This window comes from Rhinichthys klamathensis, unplaced genomic scaffold (assembly GCF_029890125.1).
Source record: "Rhinichthys klamathensis goyatoka isolate OS25496 unplaced genomic scaffold, OSU_Roscu_1.1 h1tg000291l_1, whole genome shotgun sequence".
In the NCBI taxonomy this organism is placed as follows: domain Eukaryota; kingdom Metazoa; phylum Chordata; class Actinopteri; order Cypriniformes; family Leuciscidae; genus Rhinichthys; species Rhinichthys klamathensis.
In genome coordinates, this window is record NW_026606810.1 from 1,359,052 (window position 1) to 1,371,843 (window position 12,792).

The following is a 12,792-nucleotide window of genomic DNA, read 5'->3' on the forward strand; positions in this document are numbered from 1 at the left end:
TAATAAACATAACAAATAAGGTTTAATGATGGCATATGAGAAGTTCATCTGTTTTCAATGTTTTATTAATTTTGAGTACATTTTGTGTTTATGTTCAATTTCAAAAACTACACAGGCTATTCTCTTGACATTCTTTTTTTTATTAGACTGCAAAGGCTATTCAATTTCTTTTCCTCATCTTACACCCAAACAAGAAGTACATTTTGTTCTTAGCACAGTGCCAAAGAATGGACACACACACACACACACATCCACATGGCAGGTGTTAATTAGGAAACCTATCTTTTTCTGTCACACTAATGGTCAGGGGACAGAGATAAGATGTGGAGATGAGGACAGACTCGACAGAATGGTAAATTACACTTAAATGAGGCCCTGTTATTTGCCTACCATTCTGTCGAGCGTTATTTGTAACTTGTTTATCTGCAGGAAATGGCACTTTGCCATTGAATTGATTGGTCTTTTGCTTTAATTGAGCCGTGTAATTAGGTAATAAGGATTAGGTCAGATTATTGAATGTCTCGGTGATTTGGTGTGCGTCAGTGTGAAGGAGCTGTATGAGTGAGAATCACAGAGGAGGGAAGACCTACTTTTTCTTCATCCTGCGGTCTCGCTCTGCCTGTGTGCCCAGTTTGCTCAAGGTCATGGTATCTCCAATACCCATCTCGAAATCTGTGACACAACATAATAAAATACAGTTAGTTAAGGAGTATACGATCTTCATTTACTTAGTTATCTAAAATCTAATAAAAATGAGATTTCCTGCGTGTAATGTGTGCGTGTGTTTGTTTCATGGTACCTGGAATGACAGGTGGTGTCACCTGGCCGTCCCTGCTCAGAGGCTGATCAAAACGCGCTTTCTCCTTCTTGCCAAAAAGACGTCCGATGGAGGACTTTATACCCTTCTTTTTGTTGCCCCTAAGTAGAGAGAAAAAGAGAAAGTGAGAAAAAAATGACATTGTGTGACTTTTAGCATCGTGATGGGTGTTTACACTGACAGAGATTTGTGGTGACAAAGCAACCGGAAGTCATAATTTCTGGTGGAATAAGCAACTATTAGCAATAGCAAATTAACTTAATGTTATGCAAATGAGAAGTAAAGCAATGTGGGAATTGCAAATGGGTTTAGCAGACAGTGATCTGTCAGCTTATACAGTTGAATAGGAACAGCAACAATGACGAGGCTTGGAGACCTTAATCACTGTCAGTATATATTTTTGGGATATAGTTTTGGGTTTTGGGATATCGCATTTTGACGGATAAATTTTTTAGCTGATAAACTACGAGGGAAATACATTTATTTAATAAATCTCTCAATGCGCAACAAAAAAAAAACCTGTTGATGCGCAACAAAAAAACCCCGCAAGATATCATGACAGCGTTTATTGTGTTTTGCCTGCGCGGTCTGGGCCGCAAGTAATTTATTCTGTAGGAAAACAGCGCTACAGTGGTTTCCCCAATTGCAGCAGCTTCCATTTTAATTACAGATATTTTCCACCAATTTCTAAGGAAGTGACCATTTTGTTCTCTTGAACACATTGGATGGAAATTAGTGCGGATACATCACAGTGTCGTAAAATGAAGAAAAAACAACAACAAAAAAACAGCAAGATTGCACGTAGTGGTTAAAAACATGCATCTGAATGTTTGTTTATGTGTATAAACAAACATTAAAAAAAGAAGTGCAGAGAAAATGCTAAAAACCCACCCTGTGTGAACTTCACCTTATACTCTATAACATGCACGATCATTTCTGTTTGTAACCTTTTTATCTGCCTGCCCTGCAGAGAAATGCTTTGTTATTCCTACACTCTCATTTGGATCTATTGAAGCCAATTCAATCATAATGAAATCACTCCTCCCCTGACATCACCATAAATGTGTGTGAAGCATTACATTCTGATAGAGTCTGGGTGCTCTGAGATGCCGTTTAACAACCTAACAAGGATGTGGAAGTAGAAAGGACAGAGGGAGACTGAAAAAGAGCACATCAGGTTTGATTTCTTGCTTTGATTCAAATCAATGTGTATTAGTCTGAGAGTGCAGGTCTTATTTAAATTAAATTAGCCAGACTACAGAAGTGTGATTTTTATTCAACAATGCCCATGGTAGTTCATCATTAAAAACATAACACACAGCTAAAACCTCACAGAGCTCAAATAGAAGAAGATTCTCTAGAGAGAACATCTTGAGGAACATCATTAAAAACTCAGCATCACTGATGGCTAAATATGGTGCTGCCCACCAGGAAATATTTTTGTTCTTTGTATAAGTGTAAGATTGGAAAGTATGTAGAGACACTGGGGCTCATTTATCAATCTAACGTAGAAACGAGCGCAGAAATCATCTTACTGCCAATCCCATCGTGCGAATAATCGGACGTTGATAAATGTTTGAATATATATATATATATATATATACACGTTTATTACTTTAGCAAAAAATATTGCAACTGAACTTACAGCATCTTTGACATTGTCTTTCATGGGAAAAACATTATACAAGTTTAGATCGACATTAGGGCGTGTAGATGATAATACAATGTTCCATTTAAAGCAAATAATCTGCACAAGGTAACTTTATTAAAGAGCTGAAATTTAGACATGTAACTGTGTTTTAGACACAAGTTATGATTCAAGTTTTTGGCTCAAAAATCTCTGAGTGTGTGTGTGTGCGGGGAGGGGGTGCATGACACACCTGGAGGTGTATAACAGGACAAATGTGGCTTGCATGTGACTTGAACAAAGGCAAACTGACAGTAATTAACTACTTTAAAGACCCATAGTCTCAAGAGCAGTTGAGTGTGTGTGGGAGAGTCTGTGCCTGTAACAAACTCTCATCTGTCCTCAAGTGTGCCTGCTGGGTAAATTATGTCTCATCTAGTTCAATCAAAGAGGGATCTATTAGCACCTGAGACGTGATCGTCTGTGGATTTGTGTGTGCGTTTACCCTCGGCCATCCTCAAGGCTTCCTGTTAGCTGAGCGAAGTTCATTTGGTCTAGTCTGAGACTTCGGGGGGAGGGAGGGGGCGACGTCTCACACTTGATGGTGGCTTTGTCCTCTCGGGCTTCCACAGGGGACTGGGACAAGTAAACACACACACACACACACACACACACACACACACACACAAACAAACAGACAACATCGTCACAATATACCCTAACATTAGCAAAAAGCTAATAACACCAAATCTTTCCCACTCCTCTGAACAGAAACTCATTTATATTGTACTTTGTCACCTGCAAATAAACACACACAGAGTCATATTCATTTCCTTCACATTCTTTATCCACAGAAGCTACACACACACTGAATTAGAACAAGCAAGCTGATGTTCAGTCATTTAGAGATGAAGACACACTTACAGCCACTCTCCTGCGGTGTTTCCTTAAATCACTAGGCTGAAAGTGTTAGCAGGAAGAAAGAGACAGAGGAAAAATACAGGGTGACAGATGATTAAGTGTTGTCAGTGTTAGAAAAGGAAGATTTAACAGGTTAAGCACAAATAAAAGCTTTGCAATGTGAAGCAAGGATCACCAGGGTCATGATGCCCAACTCGTGGGCCGCTGAACCGGATGTCAGTTTTGGTGTGGATCGGCCGCTGACGGGAGGCGATGAACTGGCCAGAGAGAGGGCGGTGACGGAGGTGGGGATGGAGGTGCGCGGGCGCAGGGTCACATTGAGGCCGTCCATACTGCCGCTGTTCACTCGACTCTCAATCTCATCAGCCCGGAGCTCTGCTGATTCCCTCTCCACCTGGATCATTCTAGAACAGAAGAAGAGAGAGATAGAGAGAGCACTCAGCACATGGACAGCAAGAACTCAAACTTCCTACATAAAACACACACATCCCTAGACAGCACATATTCTCTGCAGAATACACTTCAAATGAAAGCCAAACTCAAGTGTGTCTGAAGAGCAGTAAGCACATCTGCAATCCTTTTCCAAGCTTTTGTTGGTCATCTTTTCATCCAGGATGAAAATCTTATTTCTGTGCCACCAGCCCATAACCAAATGGAACTGCAAAAACAATTTAGACTATATTATTAAAAAATAAATAAATAAATAAATATATATTATATTTATTTATTAATTTAAATACTATATATATAGTATATATATAATTTTTGTTTGTTTAGGGTTAGTTTAATAATTAATTTAGCATAATTTACTGCATTTACTATAGTAAGTACTTGTAAAGTGATACAATATTCAATGTCGACTACCCATTTTTTTATATTTAAAGTTATAAATAAAGTTATACACATAAATTAAGTCAATAATGCATTATCCTCCAATTTCATGTCTTATGTTACATCTTAAAATGAATTATAAGTGCATGATGTGGAAAAATAAATGGCTGTATATTATAATATATTATAGCGGTGGCTACAATTCATTGTTAAACCATAAAATGCACTACTAATAGCCTTATTGGCCATTATGTATTCAGCTTTCATAGAAAATGCCATCAGGACTCCGGTTACTATTGATATTTATTAGTATTCATGCGGTGGAAGGGGAACTTGTCTGTTGAACCCTCATGAGTTTAACCCACAGCTCAGGTCACGAGTCATCACTATCTACACATTTCAGGTGATAGCTCTGCTATTGTCTGGCATTTATATTCATCCACAACTCAGAATCAATTTGTGTGATTGGTAGATTCAGCTTACAAACTGTTCAGCTTATTGCCATATATGACAGATGTTCTACCGCCAGCGCTTTGTGCTGCTGAAAGGAATCCAGACAGCTCGGTATCAGGACAAGCTTCAGAGGACTGTTTGGATTTAGACTGAAGTTTTCGGCCTGCCTGACAGTTTCTGTTACCGTTCTAGTTATATCTGCGGTCTGTCAGAGCACAGAGAAGCAGAAGAGCTCCTTTACTCAAGTCATTCTGAAATCGAAAAAGGTCAGTGAGTTTGAGAAGAAAGTTGACTCGGGCTTTAACTGGCCACCAGTCTGAATCCTGTGTTCAACAGAGCATGTATTTAAAGCACAAGCTTGGATCAATAAGACAAATGAACATGACATTTGAAGGCTGAAGCTGATATACTCTAGGCAGATAATTAGGTCTCATGCAATCATCCAATTTGTGAGATATTAAGTATTCATATACTAGCAAGTATTGTAAAGTGTAATCCTTAACTGTAAAAGAGTTTTTATGAAAAGCTGTTCAAACTGATGAGAAATACATCAGTGAGATGAGGACTTTTCTACTCTTTTAAAGGTACAATAAGTAAGATTTTTGTAATCAAATATTCAAAAACCACTTTCACAGTGTGATATATTTCATGCAGTTGTACATTATTCCAAAAATTCCTAAGGATTTGTAAATCCAGAGAAATTCCAGTTTTAAATAATGGCTTGTCCCTTGTCATTGTCGCCTATCAATGACGCAATATCCGCGCTATCCTCGGTTTCTGTATATATATATATATATATATATACACACACAGATGCCTCATTAGCAGCTGTTTCAATGGGCCGCTATAAGTAAGCCACCAATGAGGATCCCCCCCCAAAAAACGTAAACGTAGATAAACTGAGGCGAGCAGGCTTTGGGGAAAACAGAGAAATAAAACAAGGATCAATATCGGCATGGCGTTTTCAGGATGGAGAGAGCTTCGCGACAAACTTGGACTTGACAGAGAATCTGGTCTCGCTTGTGTTTTAATAGGCAGGTAAGCAAATATATTGTACACATACAGTTATATTGCTCTTTGTGTGTAGTACTTCAGTAACGCTTTTTAACAAGTCTGGTGACCAAGTCTATGGCAGTGAAATTGAATATAGTATGTGGTGCACAAAAATATTTAGCCATTACTTGCAAACTGTGGTTTTGTTCAAATTTACTTTTAGTACGATTGTTTTAAACGTGTAAAACTGCGCAGCATTAACCCACCAAATCATTTGACAAATAGTTACATATAAGTAACAGGCTAATATAGCATTACATTTCACGTTCCTTGCAGCAAATTCATTACGATGACATAAAATAGTGTGATCAAACGTACAGGTAATACAAAAACAAATGTATTACTTAATCCGTGAACATGATTAAAAAATTACATCTCTGGATGTTGAAACGACATCTCCCATCGTTCCACTCTCCTTCATAGCATCATTAAGCTTCGCCTTTGTTATTGTTTTTGCAATAATTGTTTTGTTATTGTTTTGAAATTAAGGGGGTGTTTAAGCACCTTTAATTGCAAGTTCTTGCACTAAAAATAAATTAAATAGCCTGTTTTAGCTACTGTACCTTTAAGACTAATGCAAATGCCTTCTGTTGATTGGCTAAAGTTTTTACAAGTTAAATGAGTAACAATGCCCCCATCATAACAATGAACTGAATAGGTTTTGATATATAAATGTGGGTGGTCACATGATAACGTGTTGATCGTTCTGACATCATAACTATGACACTCCTTTTGATGAGCCCTTTTTGCTGCTAACGTAGCTGTTAGTCAGTTCAACAGTTAACAGTAAAACAGCTTTCTGGAAAAAAAAATGAGTGGCGCAAATTCATGCAAACCTCACTGCTACAATGCAAGGGTGTTGACTGGTTGTCAGGCTGTTGGTAAGGTGTAATGAACGATTCCAGGGCGTTGCTAGGTGGTTGATAAGGTGTTGTTCTGAGTGGTTCTAGGTGGCACTGCCCTGCCCACTGCCCATGCCCTGGCACTGCTCAGAACACCTTATGCAAGGTGGTTGCATACTGAACCCCAGTTTTCCATGTAGCGACTATGAGAATGAACCAAACAGAATTGAAGCTTTTAGGTGATTGTTCATACATAATCACACAAAAGAGGCTTCACATTCCAGATTCAAATCATCAAACCCAGAGCCATAAATCACCCCTAGGCTCCAGAGAGTCTGCAAGCAAAAATACTAGTGCTGTCAAACGATTAAAATATTTAATTGCGATTAATCGCATTAATGTCATAGTTAACTCGCGATTAATCGCAATTAATCACACATTTTTATCTATTCTAAATGTCTCTTGATTTCTTTTTGTCCCATTATTTTTTCTAATGCTCTTATCAACATGGAAAAGTGGATCGGCTTGCTTTGTGCAAATGTTTTTTATTGAAAACAACATTGGCATATACTGTGTTCAATTTCACACTAACATTCTCACTTGGAGCAAATAATCTCTCACACAATGTAACACTGTCCCTCAATAAAAGGGTGAAAGAAATACTGACGAGGTCCTGATATTGACGAGGGGGCGGAGAATTCGCATCAGCTGTGTGTGTGTGTGTGTGTGCTTGGCCATGAAGTGGTATTTCAGACTGGACGTGCTGCGATGATGATAGCTCAGTTCACAACGACAAAACACACAGATCACTTTGGTTATGTCAATGGGACCATTTGGCAACTTTTTAAAAGTAAACTTTCAATTCAGAATCTTATTGGCATCCATTTCGGCGTCTCGCGCTCGCCATCCACTCAAAACGTAACGTTAACCAACTATTTGACCGGCTCGCAAGCCCAAACGAGTGTGTGCGGCGTGCCTGTTGTTTTGTTTCCGGTCTAGCTAGATCCGCTTGCGCTTTAGTCGATGAAGCAACAAAACGCCTGCCGCATGGCGTGTCCTGTTGCAAAAGCATGTGAAAAAAGCTACAAAGTTTGCTAGGCCAAAAAGACCGTTAATCGGGCGATAAAAAAATTAACGCCGTTAAAATGGGTTTGCGTTAACGGCGTTAATAACGCGTTTAACTGACAGCCCTAAAAAAATACTTTTTATTGTTTAACTAAAGGAAGAACGTTGTCAACGTTTTATAATTCGGCAAGACAGATCTGTTCAGAAATGGTGAAACAAGAGGCCCTAACAAGAGGTCACCTGACCCCTGCGACTAACAGACTACGTCTTTCTTAAGGACCAAGGTCCCATGAGAGATGAACAAAACACACTTCAGCAGGAACTATCCATGACGTCGGACTGGAATGGCTTAAACCCCATAAACTTTACACACTAACACACTTTACATATCAAAATCCATAAAACTCATCCCAGAACATTTCTCGATGGACTTATAATCAAACATCATGCAACTACATAATTCTATGTTGTTTCTACAATATATGTGTGTGTCTAATATGCTTAGATGCCATACAACTCATAATTGTTATAAATATTAGGTTGTGAATGAAAGTGTGTCGTGCTTCCTGTCACCAGGATCGTATGTTCATAATTCAAAAGATGGTTTGATTGAAATCTGTGTAAAATGTTTTGTATTCTTATAATAGTAATAATGTCTAAACTGTGGCCTCTTGTTCTATCTGCTAGTGTGGAGAGCAAGGAGATCACAGATAACGCATGATTTACGATAAGAAGAAAATAGAGCCACCTCTTAAATTAAGCCAGTGTCTAATTGGCCAGAACTCATCCTGGAGGTTGGACAAACTTTGAGTTTCAAATCTTAGACCCGAACACAGTTCGCTCTCTCTTTTGACCTCTCTCGCGCTCTCTCTCTTTTAGAAAAAGTCTCGGCAAAACAAGTCGGGTGGAGCAGACGATGGTTATAGTAACCATGTAGACGCATAGAGACAAATGACCCAAATTAAGATCAGGGTTTAAAACAGCTTCATTCAAGCCATCTAACTCGTCTCACTTTCCTTTCTTTTCTTTTCCGTTAAAAGTCTCGGTTCCAAGTTAAGTTTTGCTGCAAAGTTTCGACTGCAACGCGCTTCCAACTTCAAAGACTTTCATCCATCCGCCAACACACCACGTAATTGGCAGCCCAAGATCTAGCAGGCACGAGGAGACCGTCAGCCAAGCAACGGACCCGGGAAACCCCTTTACACCGACAAAAGGGAATCCCCAAAGCAAACCGAAGACAAGCAAGTAGCCTTCAGACTCTTAACTGAACTGGTGCATTAATATAAAATTGAATAACCTGCCTAAGAAACGATAGATGGGTTAAATCGATGATTGATGGTTCGTTCAGGTCATGTCTTTTAAGTGCATATAGAAACCTGGGATCTCACCATCTGACTCCTAAAACTCATTCTTCCTCAGTCTCTTTCTTTCTGCAACTTGTATGAATGTGTGTGTGTGTGTGTGTGTGTTAGATATTAGTTTTATGTGTTAGTCATGTAAGGAATAATTGACGACAGGCCATTGAAGTATTAGAAAAATAATGCACACCCGAGGTGGTAATGCGCTCACGACGCGAAGCTTACACACCTCGGTTACCACACCTCGAAACATTGTTCAGATGATGCATTTCAAGACGTTTGTCAAGTTTTTGTCATTAAAATGTTTTTGTATGTAGGACTAATTTCTTACGCATCTAATCCCATGCCTCCGTTGCTAATTCCAAAATGTCATTTTAGAGTTAGTAAAGGAGGTTTGAGCCACTGATAGCAGACTAATGATGGGGACACACTTACGACGCTGAAACATTCGAAGACTGGCTGTTTCCATCGACTGTAGTAGCAGGTCTTAAACACAGACTGAACGCGCTGAACACGGGTTTGGGCATGATCTGTCATATTGTCATAAGTATCAAATTACATTCATAACTGGCCTAGTAAGTGTGTCCCCGGCTTTATGCAGTTATTAATGCAGTTATTAGAGAGAGAGAGAGAGAGAGAGAGAGAGAGAGAGAGAGATGTTGCAATAATGAGACAGAAAAGCATATGCGTCAATATTATTATTTATTTATTTATTCAATTCGTTTTAATTCATTCGTTCATTCTCGTTTTCTATTATTGACAGTAGATAACCCAGTAAATGAAACACACAAAGCCCTTTTAACAAGTAGGCCTGTCAATAATTATGTATTTGTTATATTATCTGGAATAATTACGAAAACCCGTGGGACTATCAATTTATTTTAGATATTCAGTTTAATTTTATATTTATTATAGATAGGACTATATACTTTATTTATTTATTAAAATTACACTGCATGTGTCCATTGATTGTGAAGTTATACATCGAAAATTGCAGATCAAGTGCATGGGGCTGCATGTTTTTTCTTGTTATGAATTGTATGCTATTTTCCATTATTCCAGTTAACTACGCGCAGTGATATGGAACTGTAATGCGGTCAAACCTGCCTGAAACTACTTTAGCCGTGCGTTTCCCTGAAAATAATTGCACACCTTAGAACGTTCTCAACCAATCAGAATCAAGCATTCAACATCCCTGTAGTATAAAGGCTTATAATCAATAAAGTATTGTTTGTATTTGAAAAGAGAAGCATTACTTGTGTTATGTGCTTACGAATTTATTGTCTTGAACTGTGATCTAAGCTACCTATGCTTTTACCCTTGAATTATTTCTTAATTTAGCTGTTAGCTGGGAATTAGTCTTTCTTGGCCAGGAAGATATTATATTTCCTAGAATGAATAATTGTTTATGCTTTTCGTTCATTGGATGAACTGATAAAATGATCATACTATTGATTCTGCTACAGTAAATTCTGAAAATAATTAAATTATTAATTATTGATCATAATCCGTTATGAATAATAATTAGTTACATTTATACGGGCGTATAAACGCTACATCCATGTTATGTCTTCCTTTAATACTCTATATTTCCAACCTGATTTCCTCATTGATGGCATCCAGCTGTTCTTGAAGCATGAGGGCAAGCGTCTGGGCGTCTGAGTGCCCGCTGGGGGACAGCATATCGGCTGAGCTGAAAATAGTCTCGCGGTCTTCATCGTCCAAGTCAGACAGCTCAGTGTCGCTTCCCATCAGGTGAGTCCGGCTGGCCCGCAAGCTGGAAGGTTGAGAGCGATCCCAATCCTGCTCCACCATTGGCAGGATCTAGGAATAAAGACATGGATCAGTGCACAAACCAATATTTTGAGGATTTTTTCGAATCAGGCTTCCAGATTTGAGTGTTTCAGTAAGATCTGATGTGCTATAAACATGTTTTGTTGTGGATTTGAGAACCCGGAACTTACAATGAACACATCCAACGGGGCAAAAGAAAAGAACAGAGAGAAAGAGAGAGATATGACTGAAACAATAAACATTGTTCATGTCTATTAGTTTAGAACAAGGATTGTCAGTGACTTGCACCAGTTATACAATTGCTCATACTTATTACACGCTAGTACAGAGAAGAGAACAGGAAGAGAAGTTTTGGTTAAGAGAGTGACAGATGGAGATGTGAGATGTGTGACATTGACACCTTCATCGGTTCATCCCTGAGTGCCACCAATCGACCTTTCTGAGCCCGTCGTATGACCCCTGTGGAGGAGTAATGATCCCCCTGACCTTCCACCACTGAGAACCGCAGGTCTGTGGCACTGCCAACATGAGACCTAATACAGCAGATAGAGAGACAGAAAAAGAGGCTCAAAAACTTAACTTGGCATGTTTACAGACATATCACTTTTAATGAGCAAATAAAAACAGGGCTCATATTTTAGTATAATTATTAAAAAAAAAAATTCAATCATCATTTTAAATCTGGATGTCACCTAGGATATGTTCCGTCTCCATATGCCCCGCTCCTGCGCTTCAGATGATCGAGTTCGGCCCGTAACTTCTCAATCTCCCCAATGAGCCTCTCCTACACAGCCAGAAAACACTTGATTAGTCCAGCAAACTCGAATCAATGTAATTCTTTTAGAATTACAAGGAAAATTGCTTTTATGTACTCCAATTGAGACTAATATTTTTAAAAAAAAAAACATTTAAATGAGATGTTTTTCAAAATACCTTGTAAAAATACATTACTGTTCAAAAGTTCAGGATCAGTAAGATTTTTTTTAAGAAATTAATTATTTTATTCATCAAGGATACATTAAATTTATCAAAAGTGACAGTAAAGATATTCATAATGTTACAAAAAAATCCCATTTTAAATGTCAAATAATCCTGCAAAATATTAACACAAAACATATAAAGAAGCACAACTGTTTTAGCATTAATAATATTTATCAATATTTAATATACAATGCATAATATACTGATATCTGAAGGATCATGTGACTCTGAAGACTGGAGTAATGATGCTGAAAATTCAGCTTTGCCATCACAGTAATAAATTACATTTTAAAATATATTCAAATAGAAAACAACTTATTACTGTCTTTACTGTACTTTTGATCAAATAAATACAGCCTTGGTGAGCATAAGTCTTCTTTCAAAAACATTCAAAATCTTACCAACCCCACACGTCTAACTTTCAGTGTATGTATATATTTTTACAATAAATATTTGTACCTTTAAAAAAATTTTTTTTATCACAACGCAGGACAAGGAAGGCAAAAAGGTGTTTGAAAATATTGAAAAAACAAATTATATAGTGACAGTTCACAGGATATTGTCACAGTTGTGTTTTGTTTAGTTTGTTTTCATAGGACTTGTCTGCCTGTCATCACATCACGTGTGGTGTTCACTGCCATTATCAGTTCATCTGTATCACCTGTGTTCAGTTAACCATCATCATCTGTATCACCTGTTTTCAGTTAATCAGTGTCATCTGTGTTTGTATTTAAGGCTATGTTTACATGGAAACGATTCTGAAGAGAAAACGCAAAAGTGGCGTTGCGTCATCACTTTTTATTCTGCGTTTAGACGAGCTTTTTGTGTGGGAATTCCGCGTGCAGATGGTGACGCAAAAGTCTGTGAAATTCAATGTAGTATGCACTCCAGGTGGCTAGAGTGCATACTATAACAACACCAAGTCCACGCGCCTGCGTACAACCTTCACTGTCAAGCAGACATTTGCGTTTTTACCGTTTACACGGGAACGCGGCGGTGGAGCGTTTTTAAGATTTCCACTCTGGAGGGTGGTTTCACTTTTTTGCGTTT

At 38.2% G+C, this 12,792-nt stretch overlaps 1 protein-coding gene across 14 annotated transcripts in view; it reads right to left on the reverse strand.

Annotated features, from left to right (window-relative positions):
* The window catches only part of ppfia4 (PTPRF interacting protein alpha 4), a 120,796-nt gene that overhangs the window by 11,032 nt on the left and 96,972 nt on the right, over nt 1–12,792 (reverse strand). For 9 of the 14 annotated variants that reach the window (XM_056269811.1, XM_056269806.1, XM_056269800.1 and 6 more), the window contains 8 exons: nt 11,454–11,545; nt 11,162–11,294; nt 10,565–10,791; nt 3,541–3,769; nt 3,369–3,404; nt 2,950–3,080; nt 800–918; nt 591–672 (listed from right to left, as the gene is read on the reverse strand). In XM_056269811.1, the coding sequence (XP_056125786.1) occupies nt 591–672; nt 800–918; nt 2,950–3,080; nt 3,369–3,404; nt 3,541–3,769; nt 10,565–10,791; nt 11,162–11,294; nt 11,454–11,545 (1,049 nt within the window). The remainder of the gene's footprint in view (nt 1–590; nt 673–799; nt 919–2,949; nt 3,081–3,368; nt 3,405–3,540; nt 3,770–10,564; nt 10,792–11,161; nt 11,295–11,453; nt 11,546–12,792) is intronic. The other 5 variants (XM_056269805.1, XM_056269807.1, XM_056269813.1 and 2 more) reach the window with 2 other exon arrangements.